This window comes from Manacus vitellinus, unplaced genomic scaffold (assembly GCF_001715985.3).
Source record: "Manacus vitellinus isolate BGI_N305 unplaced genomic scaffold, ASM171598v3 scaffold_26_pilon, whole genome shotgun sequence".
NCBI lineage: Eukaryota > Metazoa > Chordata > Aves > Passeriformes > Pipridae > Manacus > Manacus vitellinus.
In genome coordinates, this window is record NW_021939960.1 from 11,756,901 (window position 1) to 11,783,762 (window position 26,862).

The 26,862-nt window shown below is 41.9% G+C and overlaps 3 protein-coding genes across 5 annotated transcripts in view; all 3 read right to left on the reverse strand.

Annotated features, from left to right (window-relative positions):
• DHX35 (DEAH-box helicase 35) overlaps window positions 1-13,084 on the reverse strand; it is a 28,100-nt gene extending 15,016 nt beyond the window's left edge. For all 3 annotated transcript variants that reach the window (XR_001920854.2, XM_018074007.2, XM_018074006.2), the window contains exons 1-12: window positions 13,016-13,084; window positions 10,958-11,091; window positions 10,494-10,586; window positions 10,257-10,334; window positions 8,586-8,690; window positions 7,279-7,340; window positions 6,585-6,654; window positions 5,938-5,997; window positions 3,975-4,087; window positions 3,543-3,639; window positions 2,352-2,510; window positions 898-1,108 (exon numbers count right to left, since the gene is read on the reverse strand). Coding sequence is in view for 2 of the 3 variants with exons in the window: in XM_018074007.2 (XP_017929496.1) it covers window positions 898-1,108; window positions 2,352-2,510; window positions 3,543-3,639; window positions 3,975-4,087; window positions 5,938-5,997; window positions 6,585-6,654; window positions 7,279-7,340; window positions 8,586-8,690; window positions 10,257-10,334; window positions 10,494-10,586; window positions 10,958-11,091; window positions 13,016-13,055 (1,222 nt within the window). In the remaining variant the exon portion in view is untranslated. The remainder of the gene's footprint in view (window positions 1-897; window positions 1,109-2,351; window positions 2,511-3,542; window positions 3,640-3,974; window positions 4,088-5,937; window positions 5,998-6,584; window positions 6,655-7,278; window positions 7,341-8,585; window positions 8,691-10,256; window positions 10,335-10,493; window positions 10,587-10,957; window positions 11,092-13,015) is intronic.
• Window positions 13,085-15,667: 2,583 nt separating this feature from the next.
• LOC108639935 (protein FAM83D-B) lies at window positions 15,668-19,602 on the reverse strand. The gene is given in 7 exon segments (XM_018073874.3): window positions 15,668-16,943; window positions 17,190-17,314; window positions 17,920-18,086; window positions 19,147-19,410; window positions 19,413-19,503; window positions 19,505-19,569; window positions 19,572-19,602. Coding segments are annotated over 7 exon segments (1,134 nt in total). The 3' UTR covers window positions 15,668-16,552.
• A 2,063-nt stretch (window positions 19,603-21,665) lies between these two features.
• LOC103754331 (protein FAM83D) lies at window positions 21,666-26,297 on the reverse strand. The gene is made up of 4 exons (XM_029960436.1): window positions 26,217-26,297; window positions 24,402-24,569; window positions 23,397-23,521; window positions 21,666-23,047 (listed from the first exon to the last, which is right to left on the reverse strand). The coding sequence occupies exons 1-4, from the start codon at window positions 26,295-26,297 to the stop codon at window positions 22,093-22,095; spliced, it is 1,329 nt and encodes a 442-aa protein (XP_029816296.1). The 3' UTR covers window positions 21,666-22,092.
• Window positions 26,298-26,862: the final 565 nt, after the last annotated feature.

Here is a 26,862-nt window from a genome sequence, read left to right on the forward strand (position 1 = left end):
AATTGCTCCTTAAAACACTCACTAGACCAGCTCTTGAGCACACAAAAATATCTTCAGTGTAGTCACAGTTTCTCCAGTAAAACACTTACAAAGCTATGTAAGCTTGGGATGTTATCCAGCACACATTGTCTCCTGATTCTTACTCGACACATAAATTAAGACTATAAGTCATGTCTTGGTTTAACGTGGCAACTGCTGGCAAGCACATACACATTTTAAAGGAAAATGCTTGATCTCTCTCAGTCGTAAAGCTCCAGTAGAACTAAAGGGGACCTGAGGCACATCAGCAATGGCAGTGCTCAGCTGTAAAGCCTTTTCTCATCAAAAAGCTGAGAACAGACACTTGGACTGCAGCTTTCTGGACACTGCAAGGGGCCAAGAGATTTACTTGTAACAGTAATTTTTGTACAGTGCCAGGGTCATTGATTTAAGGGAAGAATTTGGGGTTGGTTGCTATTCCTAGGAAAAAAAAGGGACACAAAGAAGTTTTCCCTCAGTTATCCAAAGTATTTCCAGAGCCTTTTTGTTATACGCACAGTCTAATGGAGACTTTAGTTAAAGAAAGCATCCCTGGTGAATATTATAAATTGAAGCCACCGCTCAGAAACCAAAAATCATTAAAGAACAAACTTCTTTAAGAGTTGCATTAACATAACAGGTTGCTAATTGCTGACCCTGCTCAATTTGTGCTTCTGATTCATAAAAGGATTCAGTTTCCAATGCTTAGCACATATGAACAATGTATTTCTAAATAAGCCAGAGGAATAACAAAGGGAAATTTCTTTCTCTTGATGAAAGTTTAGTTCTCCTTAATCTAACACTAAAATTAAAACCATTGTGACTAAAAACGGCAGTCAGAGCAGCAAGTTCACCTTCCCTCCCCCTCCCGGCCCTGACCTGTGTACAGGCGGTAGCACTTCCCGGAGCGGTTCCGCCCCGCGCGTCCTGCCCGCTGGTTGGCAGAGGCTTTGGACACAGGCACCACCACCAGGCACTCGATGGCTGTTTTGGGGTTGTAGGCCCGGAGCTTCACAAAGCCACAGTCAATCACAAATGCAATGCCATGAACTGTGATGGAGGTCTCAGCAATGTTGGTGGCGACGATCACCTGCAAGCACGGACACAGCGAGGACGCTGAACTCCCCAACCTCCATTACACCAGCAGGCCTTTGCACCAGTGCACCAGGGCTCAAATACAAGCCAAGTGAAAGGCCTCAGACATGACAGTTCCACTAAACACTCTAGAGTACAAAAGGATACAGTACAAGAAGCAGAAAGAGCTGTCAGCTTGAAATAAGCCCAGTTTTCACAGCTTCACAATCAGTTTCTTATTCAAATTTATTCTCTCTTCATAAAAAGAACTTGGCAGAGTTTGCAGAGAAAATCATTGGCAGTGTTTGCAGAGAAAAAGATTAACTAACTGTAAATCAAGTGTTCTCATGTAGCAAACTAAAAATATTTTCTTTCTGCTTCTCAGTTATACTGAACTGTTCCTTGTACACTGGAGTGAGGTGGGGGATAGAAAGGGAACAAAGTTGATCAAGCATTCAGTGTTCAGCATTCTTGCAGAGATTCCCTTATAGTTATGTCCTAAAATATTAAAAATAATTGTTCCCAGACAGTGTGAAATTTAATCCTTATTTCACCTGAAATTAAGAAGCAGATGTTGAAAGTTAATTGACTAATGTCATATCCTGGAGAGAAAAGAAGTATTTATATTCAATATTCTCCCATGCCAGATGAACAATTTCACTTGTCAGCCTCCAGCAGGTATAAGAATTTTATCAAGTCACCCCAGTGTAGTTTTGTCAGCTTATTTCAGCCCCAACACAGGCCCTGCCTAAGCAGAAAGCACTAATCATACCCAATTATACACTCCTGTGACATTAAATGTCCAAACAAGACTTGCAGAAGTCAAAACAAAGATTTTTTTCTACTAAAATCAAGTCTTATCTTGTTTCTTAGGTGAAACTACGGCACTTACCTGCTCTGGCACTAAATCTTCCATTAATGGTGGAAAACAGCCACAGACTTTTAGATCACAAAAAAAAAAATACAAAAAGGTAAAAGCAGAGGAGTTCAGAGTGTAAGAAGATGCAACTGGATGAAGACACTTAAAAAGTGCAACGTTGATGAGGTAGACGGGAGACTGAGAGCTGACGTGTAGGAGTGATCAAATATGAAAAGGGAAGCCAGGGAGCATGTTCGTGGTTCACCAGCTTGAAAACTGACAGGTGGTCTCCCTCAATAAGCATTTGCAATAGTCCCATGATGTGAACCTGATAAATCCAATCTGTGTGACGCAGACACCCTTCTGGGTGGTAGAAACTGAGACACAACAATAGCCTCACCTTCCTGACAGTGTGAGGGACTCTCTCAAACACTTTCATTTGCTCAGGAGAAGGCAGCCCAGCGTACATGGGGAGAACACGGAGGTGTTTTTTCATTCCAGTGCGAGCAAGGGCCCGAGCCTGTTCTATGAGCATGGAAACAACAGTCTCCACTTCCTCCTAGAGCCAGAGCAGCACAGGGCACAGAAAGAGAGAGGTTTCACTTTAATATTCACATAGCTATCACCTAAATACACAAAAATACTATTATTTTACTTGTCCAAACTCCAGGATTTGACTAGCTCCTTCAATGTTTAAATGTTCTTACATAAATTGCTATTCATATTAAATATACCTATATATAAATACTTATGGTTTTTGTTATTTGAGACAATGTCACACCACAAATACATAAGCAAAATCACAAGGGGAGGATTGAACAAAGTTCAGGAGAAAGCAGGTATATTTTCCTGTCTATCTCACAGTGCAGAATGCTGTGGGACTGGATCAGGAATGACACAGGAACAGCACTGACACCTATTGCTCAACTTCACATTTAATCTCAACTGTGGCATCTCACTCTTTAACACATACAACAAAATGTTCAAACATGAGGTATCAAATTCATTCTTCCAAAGTTAAATCAATAATGGGAATAAGGACTTTCTTTTGAAAATATGCAAGATGGTTTTGAAGCTCTTCAAGGTGGCTCCTCACTGGAAAAATGACAAGTTACTTCCCATTTGCTCTTTTCAGCTGCAAAGTGAGCTGACAAGCATAAATACAGCAGAAGAAACCAGTAAATTTTTATCTCATAGCAATTTGTTTTCCTGTCAAACATTTCAGATGCTAAGCCTAACAAATGTAAATTCCATTCCCTTTAACTATTAATGATAACTCACTGTCAATTTAACAGCTGTGTATGTGTGACTGGTACCAACAAACCATACACTGCTCCACCCAGTAACAAGGCTGAAAAAATACAGCATTAAATGAGAAAAACTATCATCCATCACTAGCTTTGATAAATTTAGGCCATACTTTTTCTGTAAGTCTTTGGGACTCATCTTTTTGCCCCCATCAATACAGAAATGTTTGTCATCTTTACCAAGATTAAAGTAAGCACAACTAAGGAAAGCAGGAGACTGAGGAGGCTTCACAAAGCCCACAATACAGCACAGTAAAACAAGAAAGAATTGATGATGTCTATACCTGGCCAGTTAAAAATGCCAGTATATCACCATCATTCTCCATCTGGTGAATTTTCATCGTAGTTTCCACAGTTGATTTTATATAGTCTGGAACAGGGCTACAGGGAGAGAAAACAGCAGAGACATGAGCAGAAAAGTGGGTACATACTTCTCCCCTCCAAAAAGAACAGAGCAGCTTTGGACACCAGACATCACCCACACCACATTTAGCTCATGGTGCATCCTTGGCAACCAGCCTTCAGCAACTGATTTATTTCTTTTATACCACAGTAAGCTTTAAAAGGTATCTCCTGGTATGAGCAATATCCAAATGTTTCCCAAATTGAATTGTATGCCTTCCTTAACGATTGGTCTGGGAATTTCTGAGCTCTAACCCAGACAAAACGATACCACAGTTGCATCTCCCCACTGACAAGATCAGACAGGAACACACCTCTGTAGGTAAAAGATGTCCACTGGAAATGTCCTCCCCTCCACAGTAAGGATCACACTGGTATCTTTGCTTGGGTCACTGGTATCATTTTGATTAAAGAAATCCCTGAATTTCTGTGTTAAAATAAAAACAAAACCACTTCCAGTTTGATAATTGGAGGAACTGACGGAGAAACCTAAAGCCATGAAGCAGTTAAATTACTACCTGGATGTTTACTTCATAAATCTGACAGCACCAACTAAAAAATGTGAAAGGTTGATTTTTTTGCCTTCTATTCTCCCTGGGGTTCAGGTGTATAGAACAAATACAGTCTTGCATGTTTATTACTTTGAGAAGCAAAAATCTAAATCTTGTTGGATCTATCACATTAACAAAGTCAAAGCTAAGAAGAACTTAAATGATTGGTGAGAAAAGTTTTGGGTAGGGCTTGTATAGTCTCATCCATTTTTGGCTGAATGATTTTCCAGCTCTTACTGAACACCAACATTTCCCTTAGTAAAAGCAGAGTTAGGTAGATTAACATAAGTTTTTGATTTTTCTATTTATTTTCTGAGACACCTTCATAAATTTAGATTTATTGCCATGAAGTATTTTCAATAAATAACAGCAAAAAAATGAACTTAAGTACACAAATAATTCATCTCAACTTTTACAATCGCTATAGAGATAACCATAAACTTTCTGTATTAAACAAATGTTTATATGGTCACACCAATCATTTTGCTCCTTTTAACTTACTTTCATATTAACTGTAAATTATTTGAAAGGTGATTTCTGGCAGTTAAAATTTTGCATTATAATGCAAAGCACTACCAAAGCACAACATATTATCAACATTTATGGCATATGGTACTTGCCACTTAAGGAAATCTCAGGGTACCTACATCTTCAGTGCTATATGCACTCTCACCACCACATCTCATTAAGGACAGCAGAGTTAGGAGAAGAATGGAAAAAAGGAACGGATGTGAAAGAGGAGATGGAGTAGCTGCCTTATGAGGAGAGACTGAAAAGGCTGGGGCTGTGCTTGGGGATCAGAAGGTTGAGAAGGCACACAGCAGAGGTTTACAGAATCAAAGGTGACAAACTAAATATAAAACTGGGGTTTGGGGTGGTTTTTTTTTAAAACACAAATCCCACACTACTAGAACTAGGAGATCCTTGATGATACTAGCAGGTTTGAAAGAAATTAAATAAAGTACTTCATTAGACAGCAGGTGGCAAACTTCTGAAAACTGCTCTCACATGGTGTCCTGGAGACTTAGAGCTCCGTGGAGCAGAAGCAAAGACAAATTAGCAAACAGCAGGTCCATAAACACATACTAGAAGGAAACAGCAGGAATGTGCTGTCTAATATCACTATTACAACCACTGCAGATGCTGAGGCAGCTCAGAGAGAACAGACTCACAACAGGGGCACAGGCTCATGTGCTCTCCCTAAACAGCAGCTCCTGTTGTTGCTGCTGCGACAGACAGAACACAGGGCTGGATGAAACACTGCTCAGATGTAAGAGAATTCTTCTTCTGTTCACACTCAAAATTAAATTAACGATGTTTTTAGTACATTACTTAAGTTTCTACAGGCTACAAGCCAATCAGGGAACTAGTAAGATCTCAGTGAAATTAAATCTACTCATTTATCACTTATTTTTACTGGTCTACGGTCACTCAAATCAGAACTAAACTGATGTCAAGATTAAGCCAAGAGAACATCTTTTTATACACCACCACCACCAAGAAGAAAGGAGGTATCAACATATGAAAAGCAGATTCATATTTAAACTCAATTCCAGGTTTGCTAATAAATGAAAATCAAACACAGCAATTTAACCACAGCAGGGCTTTTTCCTGCACTCCTTCCTCTCCAATTCACAGTGATGCTTCACAAGCAGCACAGAGAACAAAAAGCAGTGGAGATGCCATTTAAGGTCACTTAATTTCACACCAAATCCATAAGCTGTACCTCTGCATCCAAGGTGGCTGAAGCCACAATGAGTCGAAGATCCCCACGTTTCTTCTGAACCTGGGACAGAGACCAACAACAACCAGAGTCAAAACTATTTTCTAAGACACAAGGCTAGAACCAAGTTTTAGAGCATCCAGATTACCAGAAACTTCTCCGTAAAAATACTCGGAAACTACAAGACAGCTGATGAATGAAGCACCCATATCACCCCATAGACCTAAAAACCTGATGACTGTTTGGAGTTTTATATTTTCATTTTAAAGGAATTCAGTCTGTTATCATTATAATTTACTCTTAAATTCTGGTGGGAGTCAGATCTTTAGTAGATTGAAAGTTGGCAACAACCCCCTATCAGATCACTTCACATGATCAGCAGCAGCAGAATGAACACTGTCTTTCTGGTATCATCATCTAAGGAGAGATTTCAGCATCAGGGGGAGGACACCGAGGATCCTGAGTGGACATGTACAATAAGCTGCAGGATAAATGAGGAAGTAGCTATCGCCCTCCCTCAAATGGATTCACTTATTAGCCATCAGGATCAGAAGTTTCATGAAAAGTATGAAAATTAAAACAGTTACAGAGAACTGTATTAACATTAAAGAATAAAAATTACAGAGAACTGCGAATTAAAAGAGAATAACCTTTTTTAGTAAGCCAATGGCAATATCTGTATAAAGAGTCCTTTCATGAGCTTCATCCAGCATGAGGACACTGTGAATAAAGCAGAAAGATAAGATTTTGGAAATTATTTGATTGATACTAGAATCAGTGTCTTCCTATCTTCTAGAAATACCATTATTTGAAATCTGCTGGTGGACTACTACTGTTCAAATTCACTTAAAAAGCTGGAAGTTAAAAAGACTTGCAGCAATGAAACAGGGAGAAAAATGTAGATAACACCACATGGTACATACACACTGCTCTTTAGTTTTTGGAAAGAGGTAGAAAAAAAAAAGGTCTATGTTTACTGTACTGCATCAGTTTTCTAGATACCAGAAAAGCCTGGGTTTTTTGTTGATTTTTAAAAATTTGTTAGCATCAGAAAGAAAAAGTGAATTTAGAACTACCAAATTAAGCAATGCAGGCTCCATGAGGCCCATTTAGCTTTTGTTCCAAAACCACAACATAAGATTCTACTGGGTTTGGTGCTACAATGATCAACTGATTTTCAAACAGTCTTTACAACATAAAAAGTCAAACATCTACAATAATTTTCACATTTTGAGGTATTTAATAGCCACTAATAATCTATAATAACCACTATAATAACAGGTAAAAGAATGCAGTTGTTTACCAAATTACACTTCAGCAAGCATTCATTCCATGTTTCCTTACCTGTATCTTGTTAATAAAGGATCAGTCATCATCTCCCTCACCAGCATACCATCAGTTAGAAACTAAAAGTGAATACAAAGAAAAATGTAAAAAAAAAAAACCCTCTTCGGTAGCCTTGATCAGCCATGTAAGTTTTAAAGATGATTTTCTTGGGTTTTGCCTAAATTTTTCCTTGCCTTTAATTTTCTTATGTTCTATTAAATTGATTCGTTTTCAGCTATGGAAGCCAAATATGTATTTCTGAGTGCTAACACAGAGATAAGCAGAGTGATTGCTTTTTAATCAGTATGGAATTTCTGAAGTTAGTTATTTTTGTTCTTAAAAATAAATCAGATTGACAGCACTGGATGGCAATAGAAGTTTCTTCACTCTTGTCTGTACCTGGCTAAACCTGCTCCATCAGTAACATCCTGTGTGCCAACCCAGTCTGGGCTCTCTCAAAGCTAGCTCCTTAATATCTACCACACACTTCTGACCAGAACACAAACCTTAACATTTCAATAAAAGGCAACATTTCAATACTTTATTGCTACTGGACAGTGGAAACAAACCAGCCTTATACAGTCACCAAAAGGTAGTTTGAACTGTGACTCCAACTGTGGCCTTGAACTAGGCCAGAACTGGTGGTAAAACCCTCCAAATTTCCAACTCTAAATGAATAATCATCACGCGCCAAAAAAAAAAAAAAAAAGCTGCAATTTGTGAACAAGCATCTCAATTTCTTTCACTGTAAAAGGGATACCAGACTCAGAAAAAAAAAAATCAAAAGCAAATTTTCTCATTCATCATCACTGCTGTTCCAGCACAACTAAAACATAAACCCTCTTCTGTACCAACACAAGCAGCATTAACATTGCTCACAGCATTGAAGAAAAGCTGCAAAGCTGTATTTAATCCACACCAAATTATCTCAGTTAGCCTACTCATCTTGGGTTTTATCTGTGCTTTTAATCCAAATCTATTTTTAGGGTGGGGAGGATACTTTTTATCTGTGATTCATTGCAGCCTTTCACTATGCCCTTGAGTGATGTGCAGGTCACACCAGCACAGAACCAACAGTTGGCCATACCTTGAAAATGCCTTTTAGATGGTGCTTGTCAGACTATCAGAATAGAACATGTACTCACTTTATTAAGGTTTGGACAGCCACAGTCATTTCAAGCACACTTTTAGGGTACTCAGCTGGAAAGCTGAAATGCTACCTATTCTCTTGACTGGGCATCACAAAGTTCTCATTAATTCTGCAAAAGTACTTGAAGAGTTTCAGCCAAACCTCTCAGAGCAACCACACACTGTTCATGTTTCACCTTAATTCTTGTAGCCTGTGGATCTGTGCAGTCATCAAACCGAATGCAATATCCAACTTCATGTCCCAGCACTGCACCTCTTTCATCAGCAACTCGGCCTGCAACCTGAGAGAAGAGGTTATTATAAACAAGCTACAAAGACATCTAAATACAAAATAAAACTTCACGATACATACATTAATCCCAGCAGAATTCCAAGAACAAGCTACTTTCAGTTGAGTGACACTCTAAGCCATATGAACAGGGAGTGAATTCATTAGTTCACTTGGAATGTTATCACTCCATCACCTTCAGCCCAAGAATTCAGGATAACTGTCAGCCTCGGTAACACAAGCAAAAGTTCAGGAATTTCTAAACTATGCCTTATACCTTTGCAATGACCTATCTTTGTTTCTGACAACCCCCAGGGGAGAGCAGATAAGTCACCTATGAAGATGAAAGATCACCTTCAGTTCAAGACAAAGCAATAAATCAGCAACTATATTTCTCATCTCCCTGCAACAGCCAGAGTCCAGGCTGTTTTCAACAACATTCTTAAAGAATAATCCTACTGTGTCTATATACTAAGCCTGAATTGAATAATCTTTTTATTTCAGGCTTAAAAATAATGTGCAAGATATGAAAGGGAAAAGAGAGTTGAGTTTGCTGTGAGAAGTCATTTGCAGCACACACAACATCTCCTGTAGAACTGTGCTCTGTCAGCTGGATGTCCTATGAAGGAGAAAAGGGAGGACACTGCAGGCAGACTGAAAGCACAAGATGCAGAGCACTGCTAGAGAGTGTTCCTTTAACCATGTTGGATCTGGTCAAAAAATATAGGATGATTTAAAAGGGCAAATTGTACAGCTGCTCAATCTACTACATTTTTACCAGAGGTAGAAGCTGATTGGTTGCAGATACACTTTATTATATTCTAAAGAACAGGCAAAATGAGAGGTTCAGGATGGCACCTCAGTTCTGTGTACAAAAAGAACACTGCAGCAGAAACTTCACCCACGAAGTCAGCATCTGGCAGCAGTTATGAAGACAAGGAGCACTGGATGCAGACTATTAGCAGAGAGCACAAGTCACTGCCCTCAGCATCTCCTCCTTCTCCAAGCACATCCAGCTGACATTATGCTCTCCAAGACATACCACGTATATGCAAAGACTTCTCACAATAAAACTGTTTCTTTTTTGCCCAACACTTTTACAAGGGGAAAGAGAAAAATCCACACCCCACAAACCCAACAAAAAACACAGAACAAAGATTAAAAAAACTATGATTTGCTAGGTACACAACCCCTTCTTTCTTCCACTGATACGTTACTTCACACAGCTTTGCATCACTGCTTCACCTTGCAAAAGAAGATAAGGGTCACACAAGCACAGTTCTAGTCCCAAATCAATAACAGCTCAGCCCTGTGCAGCCCTACTTTCCATACACAGTTCTGCTAACATCACTCAATTTTACTTCAAAGCTTCTACATCTGCAATTCTGGACTTGGAATGTTTGGCAAGACCCACTAATCAGGTTGCATTTAGAGTATAACACCAGCAACTCTGTGAGGAAGATAAGCAGGAGAGTCTATTCATTCAGGACCTCATGCAGTTGTGATTCCTGCTATTCAGCAAAACCAAATAAACTGGACGTTACAATGAACAACACAGTGGGAAAATCTGGACACTCACTGAAACAGCAGCAACCCGACGAGGTTGTGTCACTCCAACAATTCTTCCTTCAGCTGTCCAGCCAGCTTCTGCCAGGTACTGCAACAAACAGTGGGGGTAAGAAAGGCACTGCTCATGGTGTGGATACAACAAGGTGTTAGTTCTCCACACTATGTGCTTCTTCCTGGTCCTGTTTATTATTCCATGTAAAATCCCCTGGGAGAATACCTGATTTTACCAAGCTAAACAGACACTTACCTGTGGAATCTGTGTTGATTTCCCACAACCTGTTTCCCCAATGAGCACCAGAGTCTGATAGTTCTCCACTAGGTAAAGTATATGATTTCTTAGCTGAAAGAGATGACATTTCAACATAAAAAACAGTATAAAAATAAGAAAATTATTAAAATTACAATATTTATATATCCAACAGACACAGTAACTTCCTTTTACATGGAGCTCACTGCCAAAAGCTAAACAGTCCTTTAAAATCTATAAATGGCATGTACAATATTTAGTAAATAATATACATCAACAAAGCCCTTAAAACTGTCAGTTACAGTTGTCAAACAGAACGATCAATTCCACTAGAGAGCATAAAATTATGGTCATAAAATTATTATTTTATGTTGCAAAGTGATTCTATACTGCTCTTTCAAAATAAAGATGTAAGAGCCAGACATCATACAACAGATTCAATAAACCAAAAAGAACTCCTGTACCTTAAAAACAGGCAGCTTTTGTCTTTGCTGTTCAATAGAAAGGGATGCATAAGGATTATAGATGATGGTCACAGCACTGCTCTCAGCAGGGCTCTGTCTCTCCTCTGACACACCGACACCAGGGCCTTCCGTGCCTACATGGCAGAAGTAAATTTTAACTGGAAGAAAACACTTCTGTTTACTGCATCACAATACAGCCAAAATAAACATGTTTCTTACAAGGAGGAATCATAGGTGGCAGCACAAAAAACCCCCAATCTTTCTATTTAAAAGAAACAGGAGGAAAAAAAGCACATAAGTAAAATATAGAGCAAGATCTTCGGAACTTTCTTCTTTTTCTGTGCACCAGTTCAGATATACCTTCAATATCCTTCTCAGAAGTATGTCCATGGATTTTAAGTCAGTCAGATATGTAACAGAACTTCCCTTGACTAACATCAACTGCATAAACATTCAGCCTTGCCCACTTTTGGGATAAGTCCCTCACTTCAGGTCTGAATCTACCTCAGGCACTGAAACCTGATTTATTCCTGCTGCAGGTTATCTTAAAACTATTGACAGCTGAAAATGCTGAATCATGAAAGTGAACTAGAAACAAAAACTCAATAACAGAATGTGTCATCTCCAACTGCAGATTCAACTGGGAAAGTCTGAGAGCAAAGAGAAAGATTCCCCAGTTTTGCAGGATTTGCTTACTTGGGCTTCTCCAACTGCTTAAAAACAGTTAGTCCCTATTCAGAGCTGCCAAGCAGTTTTATAGCAAACTGATCCAATTTTAAGAGTGATTAGCAATGATTCCAATAACTGTTCACTCCCCAGGACAGATGGGGAAGTTAAGAGCCAAGGACTTGAATATGTGGATCCTGACAAATCAATTAAGTTAACAGATATTGCTTCTCATCACCCACTGGTTTTCTTTCACAGCCTTTTCTGTGTGTGTTTTTAATACACCACTGTCAGCATATTACTATATATATATATGTATATACAGTATATATACATATATTATCATAATATTCAAATAATTAAGAAGGTGTTTGCTAAACTAATCTTGCCTCTAGAAAAGCTTTGAGGTGACCAATTTAAAAAAGTTACCAGACTCAGACCCATTAAGCTCCCCTGTGGGATAAGGGGAATGCATAGACCTGCCCAAATCCTGAGGGAATGATCACTGAGTCACGGCCCAGCAGAGGCTGGCAGGGACCTCTGGAGACCTTCTGGACTTGGGTCTTGACCTTGCTTACCACAGGGTCACTTACATGGAATGCTCAGGTCCTCCTTCAGTGGGGTTGGAGACCTCCCAACCTGCCTGACTGCTTGTTCCAGAACCCGGCCACACAAGAGGTTTTTCTCCTGTTTAAGCTGACTTTCCCCTATTTCAGCCTAAGCACTATCAAGAACAGTCTGGCTCCACCTTCTTTACACCCCCCATCAGGTATTTATATACACTGAAAAGATCCTCCTGAGACTATTCTCCAAGCTGCGCAATCCCAGCTCCCTCAGTCTCCCATTGCACGTTGCACACTCCATTCTCTCAACTATCTTCATGGCCCTTCACTTTTTGTCTCTCCTTCTGCAAGTCCATGTCCTCCCGAGCCCACCTACCATTCCTTGTAATGGCCTTCCCGGCGCTGAGGGGAATGATCACCTAATCTGAGTCTCTCCTGTCTCAGCTTAAGGCCATTTCCCCTTGTCCTCTTACTGCAGGCACGACAGACGAGATCGGCCCCCACCCCTCTACAACCTTCTTTCAGGTAGTTGTAGAGAGCGATGAGGTCCCCTTGAACCTCCTTTTCTCGAGACTAAACAAACCCAACTCCTTCAGCCGCTCCTCATAAGACACATTCTCTACTCCTTTCACAAGTCTTGATGCCCTTCGCTGGACACGCTCCAGCAACCCCAAAGAGCCGAGAGGGGCTACGCCGCCCGCTTTCGCGGCGGGCCGGCGGAACGGGGCTGTCCCCGCACCCCTCACACCACGGCCAGCCCGGCCCGGGGCTCTGTCCCCCGCACCCCTCACACCACGGCCGGCCCGACTCTGTCCCCCGCACCCCTCACCCGGCTTCCAAAACTTCACCGGGCCCACGGGCGCCGCCATCTTGGGGTGAGAGGGCGGCCGGAAGCGGCGCGCGGGGCCCACGTGACGCTCCCAGTTGCCATGGCGACACACGCCCCCGGTCCCTCACGAGGCCCCTCCCACCTCACAAGATAAATAGCAGGTTTTCCTTTCTTTCTTCATAAGGCTGGGCTTTACGGCCAAATCTTTGCATTCGAGAGAGAGCCGAGTTGTTATTAGCACATCTAATGTCCAATAAACTGAGATGCGGGTGGGTGTGTTAGCATTGCCCAATGGTTAGTTGAGTAACAGTTAACTATAAACAGGAACAAAGAATCACAAAATCAATTAGGTTGGAAAAGACCTCTGACATCAACGAGCCCAACCTGTGATCACCGCCATGTCAACCAGACACGTGCCACGTACAATCTTCTCTTAAATACCTCCAGGGACAGTGAGTCCACCACCTCCCTGGACGGCCCATTCCGATGTCTAATTCCCCTTTATGTGAGGCAATAGTGTGTAAATTGGGATCAGGTTTATAAAACTCCAAGTAATACTCTCAGCCTGGGTCTTGCACGCCCATCTCCCTGCTGAACAGAGTACTGTGGAAGCCAACAAGTAATCTGCAGGTGCAACATAAGAACACCCAAGCGCTTCCAGTATTTAAGTCTTCCTTATGGTTTTGGCCACACTTTTCATGGTACAAAATGAGTTCCATCAAAAAATAAATAAATTTTTAAAAAAAGGGAAGAGCAAAATGCAGAGAACAAAGGCCCAGGATAAGCCAAGCCTTTCAGGTACTTGTCCTGTTACTAGAACAAAGTGTATAAGATTGTTTAGCCTGAAGAAGAGAAGGCTCTGGGGTTACCTAACTGTGGCCTTCCAGTGGCCTTCTTTTTCTACATGAAAAACTGAGAGAGGCTATTTATAAGAGCCTGGAGTGACAGGACAAGGGGGAATGGCTTCAAACTGAAAGAGAAGAAGGTTAGACTAGAAATTAGGAAGAAATTCTTCCCTGTGAGAGTGGGGAGGCCCTGGCACAGGTTGCCCAGAGCAGCTGTGGCTGCCCCATCCCTGGAAGTGTCCAAGGCCAGGTTGGACAGGGCTTGGAGCAACCTGGGCTAGTGGAAGGTGTCCCTGCCCATGGCAGGGGATGGAATGAGATGAGCTTTAATGTCCCTTCCAATGCAAACCATTTTGTGATTTTGTGACATTCTCCCCTTATGTGGGGGAGCACATAGGATTTAACAGGATTGAAAGATCACTTCCCAAAAGTTCTTGCTCATTAATTAAGTAAAGCTGATCACTTCCCTTCTCCAATGACAGATGCCCCTGCACTACTTGCACCACAGCTGTTTCACTTTACACCAGGCAGCTGAAGGACTAGAAAGAAAAAAATCACAGTAATAGCTAAAAGATCCAGCTATGCCCTACCACAGGCTCCTTGCAGACTGTTTAACCAAAATACAGTCATGAAAGTTATTGTTGAATCAAATCTGATGTAGACTTAAGAGTTTGTGGAATTATAAAAAAAGGAGCCCAAATAAACAGGTTCTAATAAATTTAGTAATGCTGTTAAAAATTTACACTTATGGAAAAAATCTAATCACATTTCATATTCTTATTAATAATTCTCTTCATTAATAACTTGTCATGCTAACAGTGCAGTAACACCGACTGCACTTCACAATGCTGTACCTCCATGGTCCCTTATTATGCTAGGTCTGTAGGTAACTCCTTGTAAGAGAGGTTATTCAGTTCCAATTAAAGATGTTCTTAAAATTTTGGCTATATATTTCAGTGTAGGTTTTAGATTAAGCCCACTCTATTAAAAACGAACACAACTTTTACCACAGTATTTTGTATCGCCAATATATCAGCAACTGTTGAGAAAAACTCCTACTAATAGCACATGGAAAGAGCTGCTCATTAAAGTAATGAGATAATTAACAAAGGGAAAAAAGTTATATTTGAGAAAATATATACAGATAATTATTGTGAAAATATAACTGTATAAACAATATTTTGCATAGAGTACAACACTGTATGGGTTTTGAGTCTATGGAATATATAGTTTAAAATAAAAATACATATTTCAAATTTCTTTATATCTGCATGAAAGTTAAGACTACGAAACTATAAACTATTGAATATTTACAGATTAGGAGAGTCAGAATTATTCCATTTCCATGATTATAAGTGCAGAAGAAAAAGGGCCCAGATTAGTTGTATCCACGCAATGCATTACTGCATTGTCTATAAAGACCATTTTTGTAACCTCCACATGTCCAATTTAATGTTATCCTACTGCTGTTTAGCAGAAACACTTACGAAACTCCCCAGCTAAGTTTGAACCCTACCCTTTGAAGCCCAGAACCCACAAGACACTCAGAGAAGCATATACACAAGTGCTTTGCAGTAGAAGAGCCTCAAGAACAACTTGAGAAATAATAAACTTTGGCTTTGCCCACAGCTGCCATGGTTGGACTAATGAGTTTCTGCCCTGACAGGCTGCTGGAATTCCAGTGCCTCAATGTACAGCTGTTAGGGAGGAGAGTTTATTCATTTAAGTTGGATTTTTTTTGTTTGGATTGGGGTTTTGTTTGTTTTGGTTTTTTGGGTTTGGTTTTGTTGGAGTTTTTTTTCCTCCAGAAATTGACGGATTTAAAAAAAATAATAGTAATCAAGCTTGCATGAAACTTTAAAAATAAATTATTCTATTGCTGAGTCTCATATCATTGCATTTCTGGTGGAAGTAGAGCTTTTGAGAAGATGCAGCAGCTTCAGAGATTTCAGATCTACTCAGCTTTTCCCACAAGATCAGACAGCAGCAGCAACCATAAAGAACCCAAAAAGTATGCCTGGAAATGCTAAGAGATTGGTCTCATTTGTCTCTACTACAAACATAGTAGGTCCTTAGGAATACTATCCCTTGCACACATTTATTGCATGATGTCCAACAATCCAAATACATTATAATACAAAGGTCACTTGAAATTCAGTCACTACAAAAGCCTTGTTTGCCTGACACATTAACTCGTTCTGCCTCCCAGCAGAGCTTCATGTGAAGAAAATGTAACATTTGAGGACTAGTAGTGTGGTACTGACCTACTGGTTTCTAGATTAGGGTTACTCCAGTTCTGGGTCATGAAATGGTGGAGAGCTCATGCAACCAAGACTAAGCTTAGACTGATTTCAGAGTCACTTATCCTGCTTTCATGTTTGGAAGACTTTTAGGCAATATGATTTTTGATACCTAGATTCCTTAAAAGAAAAAGGGTTGAGCAACTGAGCTAAGACACTGCCAACCCATCAGCTCAAAACATGAAAAATGAAAATCTAACAGAATACTAGAAGACAATAACGGCTTTATACTGATCTGTCTTCAAACAAAATCACAATTCCAGTTTCACTTTCTCTCCCTTTGAAGTTTGTTTCTCAGCTGCTCTCACAAACACACTGTAAGACAGCGCTGGACAGGGACAGCTGGATGTGGTTCCTAAAGTTCTGCTTCTCGCCCTGCACAGATGTGCAGTTCATCTCTCTATGATCCAGTGTGGCCTCATAACCAGAGAGCCATTCCTCTTAGTCAGCGGAGGGGAGGTGTGCATGGCATTGTTTGGCACGTACACTGCCTCCCTCGAGGCATGCAGCCCGCTTCGCTTCCTCTTCAGATTTCCCACAAATGCTCTCAGATACAAAAAATCCATTCTCAGGAAGTTTTCCCTGGTCATGTCTCTGGAAGCCACTGTTATCCTGACCAGCTGGTCCAACACCTTGTTCTTCTTGCAGCTGGATAACTCTTTGAGGCTGATAGGTTTTGACCGTGCATGGAGAATCTGAAATTCCAGGTCAAAGTGTGCAACTGCAGGGCCTGACAGGATCAAAATGTTACTGCTGTTCAGCTTCCCATCTGTCCATGTAAAACTAGCAATGGAAAAATGAGAAAATTGTGAGTTAACTCAAAAAAATCAGTAAACAAAATATTAACTAAAAATTCACTTTCATCACATTAGTTACATTGTTCTTATAATCCAGCTGATGAGCAGTGGGCTCTTTTATGGATAAATGTTACACATAAAATCCAATAAGGAAAGCAGTTCTGCAGCATTGATGGTTTTCCTTTCAATGTAAAGAAATCATGCTAAACAACAGAAAGAAACTGGCACTTGCCTGTAGGAGCCTGTCGTCACTCTGATGCCATCAATTAACATGAATTTTTCACGGACTTTTCCAATAATTTTGGTTCCTGACCTGGTGCAGTATGTGTTCCCAGTGATAATTCTAACTCTCATCAACTGTTAAAGATACACAGCAAGAGTCAGGTGGATTTCAAAGTTCTGTTTAAAGGAGTAACATCCCAATAATGATCCCTGATTTCCCTTGAACTAGCAAGGGTTGCTGTGCACTGGCACAAGAGTCACTCTCTAGGAATCAAATGATAATTTTGTCTTGTTTAATAGGCAAAGAGGTGACATAAAAGGGCAAACCCACAAACTGACTGTGCAGAATGTGACTGCAAAAACTCCTTTCACCTAATCTTGTAGGGATCCAAATTCTACACACTCCCAAGAACCTGCTTCTCCATCAGCCTCCCAAGTCCCGGTGAGCCCAAGCAACTCTAGTCACACTTTAGGAACTGGACATTCCTCCTGCATTTCCTTGAATGTTCAACTAGTATTTATGCTCAGAAAGCAGCTGTAACATCCACTTACAAAGGTTTCAGATTTTCTATTAATTGCTGCCTTATGCAAGAATAGTCAAATCTTCCAAGAGTGAAGTGGAAGTACATAACCCCCATTTGAAGTTGTGGCAGCAAGTATAATAGTTTCTTCTTTCAACAGCTCAGACTACACTTGTAAGAGGAACAGCTCCCTACCCCTATAATTATGACAAGGCTCACCTTTTCCTGTTCAAGGTCAACTCCCAGATCCTTGCACATTTTCAGAAAGTGGGAAAATGAAGACTGATCTAGCAGGATATACACTTTAACTTGCCGCTGACGACAAGCTTCCATGAAGTCTTTGAAGATATCAGTATCTGTGAAGGAATCCATAACCAAGGCAATCATCTGCAACAAGTTTTAGAAGAAACCATTAGGCTATTTCCACAGCATCCCAAAGGAGACGGCACATGAGGATTTTGACTTTCAAATTAACTATTTCCGCATGCACATTTTTTTCCTGGTGGTTATGGAACATGGTACAGTCTTCTGTGATATGGTATATTCTTCCTCACCCTGAGATATGGCAAAACCAGGAGTCTAGTTCTCTTAGTTTTGTGTTAGACAAATTTGGTTTCTAATTCCTAGGCAAGAGGTTGTTTTTTTCCTGACAACAGATGTCTTTTCCTCAAAACCATTGCCAGAAGGAAAAGGTGAGCTTATTTCCAACAGTAAAGTTTTCCAGTGTTTCAAACTTTTCAAATATGAAAAGAAGCAAAAAAAAAAAAAAAAATTTGACTGCTCTTTACATCTCACCTCTCTATTTAAGATAAAGTGAGGTTTGTTTTCAACTTATTATTCTCATGATATTTCAAGTCAAGATCTGATTATTCTCCCAAATTCCCTTGAGAGCCATCTCCTGCTCTTCCCCAAGGGGAGAACCCCAGGATCCATCGTAGGATAAGGAAGCAACAGCTGCTTATGAGAGCTGGGAATGGGCACGCTCGGGATGTATCGCTCACAGGTGCCAAGTACCCGAGGGAGCTCAGCAGTACCCAGAGAACCCGGACTACGTTTTCATCAATACGTGGAGGAAAAAGCTGGCAAATACTGAACCTATTTTAAGAATATATACAAAAGAGGGAGGGAAAGAAACAAAGAAATAAGGAAACAGCATAGTAAGTCAAAACGGGAGCGCATTTAAGAGCAAGTGGAGGGGAGAAGGACGAAGTGGCTCCAGGCAGCCGCGCGGCACTGGGGAACGGGGAGCTCTCGGCCCATCCCCTCCGGAGCGATGTAACCGGGAAAGGGGCAGTTCGGAGATGCACCATACAGAGTGCCGCTCCTCGGATATTTTCGAGCTTGTCCTTTTCGCGAGGCATTCTCTGCTCGACAGGGGCGGTTTCAAAGCCGCCCGGCCTTGCTCGGTGCCCCGGGAAGGAGACGCTTACCGGCGCCGGGCACTCCCCTGCCGCGCGGAGCGGATCTGCCGCCGCACCGCCTCCTTGCAGCCGTAGATGCTGCCGCTGTCCCCGAAGCCGGGCTGGAAATGCGCCTCCACCCGCGTCAGCCCGCGGAAGGCGCCGCTGGCGAAGCCCGGCCAGCCCAGCTCCAGCGCCGGCGGCTCCAGGTCCGGAGCGCTCGGGGAAGTAGGTGAGCGGGAGGCGTCGAGCGAGGCGCCGGGCGAGGACTGTGCCGCCGGCTCCGGGCCCGCGGCGGGCGGCAGCGCGGCCGCGCGATGTCCTGCACCTCGGGCTCCGACAGGAACGGGGGCAGCCGCTCCCGCCGCAGGAAAGCCCGCAGCGCCTCGGGGCCGCCCGCCACCCAGCTCCTCCAGCGCCAGGCGCTGCGCCTCGCTGTACGGGCCGGCCGGCGGCGGCCAGCGCCCGCGCCCTCCTCCAGCCACTGCGACGAGTTGGCCATGGCCGGAGCGGCCCCGCTCCGCCCGCCGCTCCTTTATAGCGCTCCAGAGGCCCCTCCACGCCTCCAGCCCGGCCCTTCGCCCACGGGACAGCCCTGGGGGACAGAGCCAACAGCCTTTCCCCCGCCCAGGGAAGCGCCCGCAGAAGAGCAAACCTGGCATTAAGCAGCGAGAGTGAGTGCAGCCCTCATCTCAGCCCAGATCAAAAGGCTGCTCTTAAGGTTTGAGAGGGCAAATGGTCCCAAAAGGAAAGCAGCAAGTACCGGGGAAGTCACCTAGACTCAAATAAACAGAAAACAAAGCTCAGCAGTGATCAGGTGAAAACCCCACGGCAAAAAGGAGTCTATTTGTAAACAGTTTCCTGCTTCTGTGAGATTACCTTAACAGCTGCACAGTGCAATAAAGTTAAAAAGCACATGGAACAAACAAGCTGATTGCACATACGTTCAGGTACTGCAGAACATGAGCTCTGGAAAATACAACTCGATATTGGCTTTGAAGATGTATTTTGGCTCCCTCTCTGCAACTTGTTTTGCTCCCAGTGTTGCAGATGCAAGGATCGTGCAATAAAGTATCTTACTGTTTCAAACAAGTGCAGACAGATTTTTTTCCCACCTGCACATCTTTGTACATCTGCCCTCCAGCTTTAGGGAAGGAGTGGCTGCTTTGAATTCCAAGCAATAAAAGTATCTAAGCCACTTTGTCTATAGAGATTTCAGACAGAAATACCAAAGTTAGTAGAATAGTGTTGCTCTCTACACTTGCAGCCTTTCTGAGTTACGGGTACTTTTCTGTTTATTCACTCATTCATTGCTGTTAACAGGATTTTCAAGCCAACAGCTGAAATGTGCCATCTGCTGGACACACGTGGCCCTAAATAAGAAAATACACAGACTGAATTGAGTGGGCAGAGTTCAGTGTGGCTGGTCACTGAAGTACAGGGGTGCAGGTCTAAAGAATAACAGTACAGGTTAGATCTCAGGGAGATTTGACACACTCTGCTCAGTAAGTGATCCAGCAAGCACAGACATGCACAGAAAACTGCAAACAAATATTCAGATGATGTCTCTTCAAAACAGCTAAACCTAAGGCCCATTCAATATTGAAAGTATTTTCAAAAACTGGAGCAGCACTTCATCTCCTCAAACCAAGTTAGTAGTGGATAAAGGATAAACAGAGGAGGAAACACAGAGTATTTCAGACAGGACAGTTAAAAAGAGAAAAATGTTTATTTTTTTCATTCTTACAGTTACTTTTACAATAATATTACCCAACATAACCCATAACATTTTGTAGTGCATTTGTCAGTTTACTTTTGAACAGGGGCTTTGTCACATGCCCTTGATGATTGTCTTGCCTCCAAGTTCACTACAAAGAAGGAAGCCCTTTACAGGTTTCCTAACAGATGTAAGATGGTTCAGACATTTCTAGACCAAACCAGAATTAGAATTTCATTTTACAGTGCTAAGACTAAAAGTGTAATTAATTATTAAAGCTTAATTCTATGTAACAAGCTGCACAAGACACAAAGTTCTTTGAAGTCATCCCATAAGAGAAGTACAACAGATAGGCAGTACAACAGTAAGACACTGAGCTGCAGATAGTACTTCATCTCCCACTCACAAGCATAAAAACCCAACACTTCAGCCATACATTCCCATTAAAAGTCCTACAGGTCCAATATCACTAGCTTTTAGTTCCAAATACTGGAAACAATTACATCAGTACTGTATCTAAAATGGGTACAGAGTAGAGCACTAACCTGGTACTTCCTAGTCTGGTTTTGATTTTAAAAGGATGCTAGTCTGAGGATGTGTATAAATATGCATAAATATATATGTATCTACACAAAAGCACAAGAGGATGATCAAACCAAAGAGCTATTTAGCTCAGTCTGTTTCAGAAGGCTAAAACAATGAAAAAAGGGTATAGTTGAAGATAAGAACATGGAACTGCTCCAATAGACCCTTCACAACTTTAGTGGAAGAGTAAGTGGAAGTCAGACTTGGAATAAAATTAGCTTTATAGCTTTATAGCTCTTTATAAAAGTTGTTTCCCTTCGTGCCAAATATAAAGTAGAAATAAAAGCCAATATTAAGAAGAAAAAAAATTCGAGTGTACCTTGATGTAAGCTAAATCTCCAAAGCCACTCTGAGCAAGCTCAGTCTGACTCAAGATTTTCCAAGTTCACATAAATTAAAGCCAGAGCATTAGCAATCCTAGAAAGCAGTAACAAGTTTATTTTTCAGGCTAAGCATCTGGAATTAAAATGATCTTTACTGCTAATGCATACAAGATGAACATGCAAGTAGTTACCGTACAATACCTCTTTTTTATCACTTACATTGCATAGTATAAAACAAAGTGCTGGGGAGTGATGTACACGCGTACTAAAAAAAGTAAAACTGCTGGACGGAAGTGGAAGAATCAGCAGGTACAAAGTGACTGCAACTTGAGAGTGGAGCTTGTGTGCTCTATGGCCAGCGCAGCAATCATTTATTCAGGGAGAAGAGTGAGACATCCCGGAGGCTGCGCAGGCTGGCACTGATGTCCCGCCTCTGCTTTAGGTTGCATCTGCCGGTGTACTGGGTCATGTAGCTCTCAGGCACACGGCTCCTCCGGGAGAGGATATCCACCATGTGGCTCAGCTTCGACCTGATAGTGGAGTAGTGGAATTGTCTCTCTTTATGCAGTTTTTGGAAATATTGTGCCCTGTGACTGCTGGAATATTCAAAGGACCGGAGAGAAGACAGTGAGCCTGTCGAGCTTCCAAGAGAGCACTGGGACGATGATGAAGACAGTGATCGCAGACTACAGTTTGATACAGCATTTCCAGTCAGAAAATATTCTTCTTTTGACAACTTTCTATGAAGTAGGGGTGTTTCTGTGCCTTCCTCTTCCTTTGTCTGTGTCACTGCAGTTTTCAGCAAAACTGATGTCTGAGTGCCCGTTGCTCTCGCAGTGACAGAAGCCTGAGTGCCAGTTTCTGCCATGGCAGCACTGGTCTGCGTGGCAGCATTACAGGTGTTCACAGCAGCTGTCTTGTCCCATGGGTCAGTTTGAGTCGATGAGCTTTTCCGTTCCACCATGCTCACTTGATTGTTGAATGACTCCTCTTCACAGAGGCAAGAATGCCCCAGATTACAAGGTTTTCCTCCACGGCTATCTTCAGCCTGATCTAGTTCTTCCAACAATTTCTTTGGAGTGCTAGACAGTCTGGCAAATTCTGCTCTCAGGTTGCCTTCCACAGTATATTTTTTAGAGGACTCTGGTCTGGTCACCAGGTGATCAAACATCCCACTGTTCCTGCAGCTGGATGGACCCTTAGGGCTGATGGGCAGCGACTGGGCATAAAGAATCCTGAACTGCAGGTCAAAGTGTTCAACCACTTGGCCTGACAACACCAGCAAATTACTGCTGTTCAGCTTCCCATCAGACCATGTGAAACTATTGAAAACAAACCAAGATTCACAGTTAATCTCCAGTTCATTTCAACACATACAGTTACAGAAAGCAAGACTCAGCTTTGAAATGCTGCATGTAAGGAAGGTACAAAGTCAATAGACTATTCACTCCTTCTTCAGGAAGAACTCTATTTAGCCAAGTGCTTTGTTAAGAACAAGTTGTGTAAATCAGTTTTCCAAAGGTGTTTTCACCTTAGTCTCAGTCCCAGTTAGATTCAGCTAGTCCACATGCCCTCATTAACACCAGGCAAACAGCAAAGTTAATAAATCATTCCTGTAGCAAATCCCCCTTTCTACAGTTTCACTGTGCACCAGCAGACCCCAATACTTGCCTGTATGAGCCTGTTGTCACTCTAATGCCATCAATTAACATGAACTTCTCCTTGGCTTTCCCAACAATTTTGGCACCTGACCTCAGGTAGTAAATGTTCCCTGTGAGAGTTCGAACTCTCATCAGCTGGTTCAGAAAAGAAAGGAAAAAGTAACATCAGATTTAAGTTAACTTCCAAAAATGTCTGATTAGCAATTCTACCTAAAATTCTATGCACACTATGGAAAATAGGAACTAAATTTCTTATACAGTCTCTGAGTGCTATCAGCTACACAGTGCTAAATTTGTTAGATTAGCAGAGTCTGTAGAGAGAACAGCCAGTTCCAGTTAATTACTACCAAAGAAGTTTGGAGTGCTTCCCTGTCCGGAGAAACTCTCACTGGAGGGAACATAAACCTGTCCAAGCCAAGCCATAACACAGCCGTGTCAGCCTATATTCAGAGCAACTAGGTAAATCACCTGGCACATCATCCAAACATTTCTAAAGACAGCAACTAGGTATTAGGAAAGAGATCAGATCATACCAGAGCTATACCACCCTTGAGTTTCCCATGTTTCTGTTTTCCTTAGCAAGCAGTTCCTTGAGCCAAAGACTAAGACTCTTTAAATATTGCCAAATTAAATGCTTGGAAATTGTTGCATCCTCAGGACAGGGATCACAGTCCACACACTCCACCCAGCTCACCAGGCTGGTGCATGACATGGTGGTAACTCCTACATACAGGCAGAACAGGGTGACAGATCTGCCTTTTCTGCATGGTTTTTGCTGAGTTTGTGAGCAGTTTCACACATGGCATTAGAGGCTGTACTGAAAACATGCAATATTGAGCCTTCATTTTCAGGAGCTGAGAAACAGTTCAGAAAATCCCCTTTTAGTTATCAAACAGACAAGGTGTTTTAGCCTCTCAAGGAAGTCTGATGCTTTGTAGAAGGGTTTCTTTAATATGCATAAACTGTACCACAAAAAAATAAAAACAAACCACGTCCCCCCACCTTCAATACTTACACTTTCCTGCTCAGGACAAACTCCCAAATTGTTGCACATTTCCAAGAAGTGGGGTAGAAATTCCTGGTCGAGGAGGATATAGATAGGGACTTTGTGGTTGTTACAAGCATCCTGCAGGTCACTGAAAATATCAATATCTGTGAAGGAATCCATCACGAGAGCAATCACCTGTGAGAAGAGTGACAACACTTAGTCAAGGGATTTATTTTACACGAGGTCAGGTCGCTGCCTTCCCCAGCCATTTTCTCCTGCTGCTATCACCAGGGTGACAAGTGCATTTCTCTGCCCTTGGCAAGTTATAAAAGAATCCTATATTCCCACGATGTTTGTGTAAATTCAGTGTGTCCCAGAATGCGAAAGATAAGCCTGAAGAGGATTTTCCTCATGACAGCTTTTGTACATTTTAACATCCTCCTTTCCTACACAGTTCTTTGTAATCTGGCCATTTGGTTACACTGGGAAAACTATCACATTAGAATGAGGAATTCAGACAAGCCATTTCCACACTTGTTCCCCCAGTGTTTCAAACAGCTACAGGAGAATTAGCTCAAATGGCCTCCTCACTGTCACAGCTGAATGTCTCACAAACCCTGACTGATTTCCAGACTCTTACTAGTCTGTAGACTCTTACTGAGATTTCAATGCACATCTTCACCAGAAATCCTTCCACCCAACAGTTCTTTAAAGAAGGCAAATCCTAAAATGGAAGGATTACATTTATGAAGAATTTCTCCAGCTAATTCAGAGCCATATCATACACTGTTTTGATGCTAGAATTCTCACCCTTCAAAACTACATCTAGGTAAGGACACAAAGGATTTAGCTTCATGACTGACTTTTCTATTCTCCTTCTATTACACCAGTATCAAGGACCATAATTATACAACCTCTGCAGGCACCTGGCACCTGCCCTTATCAGAGAGATGATGAATCCACGCACTGCTGCAACACACCCAAGGTGTATATGCACGAAACACAGCTGCTCTGTGTGTGGCATTGCCTGTACTCAAGGAAACATTTCCCACAGGAACAGGCTAACCTTTGCATTCCCACCTCTGTCCTCCTGCTCCCTAAGGGATTGGCTCCATTTGGTTGAGTTCTTAGGTGTAACACACACATGCACATGGGTATTTCTAGATAAAGTTACTTTATGCTTGTGCCTCTTGCATGTCTCCCGTGCTTCTCTCCACACAATCACTTGTCTAAGCACTAAAGAAAAATAGATTTAATAAAAAAAAAAAAGATGCTTTTGACAAGACCAGACAGGTAAGAAAGCAACCCCTGAAAGCAAAACAATTCACACTAAACCCTTGGGAACACTGATGCCTTCACGTGACTATTAAATTCACAGCACATTTGAGTTCTAATCCCAGCATTAGCAGCTGAGAAAGAAATAGTTTTACTGAAAATGATTAGAGGAAAGAGAAACCCCTTTTCTCATCTATTCAGGATAGCAAAGGCAAGACAGCAGCTGTGTCCCCTTCAGTCACTTAGCTAACTGCATATGAGTGAGCTGGGAACTATACAGCATCTGTAGTTTCCCCATTCTTCTCATTAACTTGAAGAACTCCAAGATGATTGAGCAGTATCACACAGCATCTGATATTCAGTAAACTTTAGGGTGTCAAAGATTTCTCTCATGTCCACAAAAACTCTCCCTGGATCAGGCACATACACAGCTGGGGCAGGAGCAGCTCGCCTGGCTCTCAGCTCAGTGCAAAGGAAGGTGCTTCGCAGGATGCTGTAAACAACGATATTACAAACACGTATGGCTTTTTAGAAAAACAAATATGGAGTTTATTCGAGTCTCAGTACCATTAGGCTAGTCTCATCTACCTCATAAGGATCGTTTGAGAACAAAGCTTTCTCTGTGACCGTTTTTGGCAATGAGCCCATCGGTCATGTCATCCTTACACACCCTCTAAGCCTCTGTCCTCGGAAGGGACCAGGGAATAAGCTCAGTTGCTGATTGAGGGTGTGCGTGTGCGAGCACGTCACGCACAGACAGGGGTTGCTTCATCTGGCCACCCAAAGAGGAAGCTACACATTTAAATTTTAGCTAAGCCAATTGAATGGCTGCTAAGGGGAAGTGTTGTTCCCTCCTGGGGATGAGTTGGAGGCTAGAAACTCAGGGGGTGTAATGAGTTACAGAAAACAGAAGTGACTATGCCCTATGTTTTTTAAGCCATACTCTGCATCAGAACAAAAGCATCCACTTCTGTAGGAGGAAAGTCCTGCTAAGGGCAGGTCTGCACATCACTTGGGGACAATTAATGAGCTAAAGAAAAGAAATATAATCATAGTGCTATCTCTGTAGATAACCTTCTTTTATAAGGGAAGCTTTTTCTGTTATACCCTTTGGGGCACAGCGAGAGATTTCTGTGAGTGAATCTGTCTGGCAGAGCCCATCAGTGATGGAACAGGAAACCTTCCGCTCCGAGCGAGGGCGGGATCGGCTGGA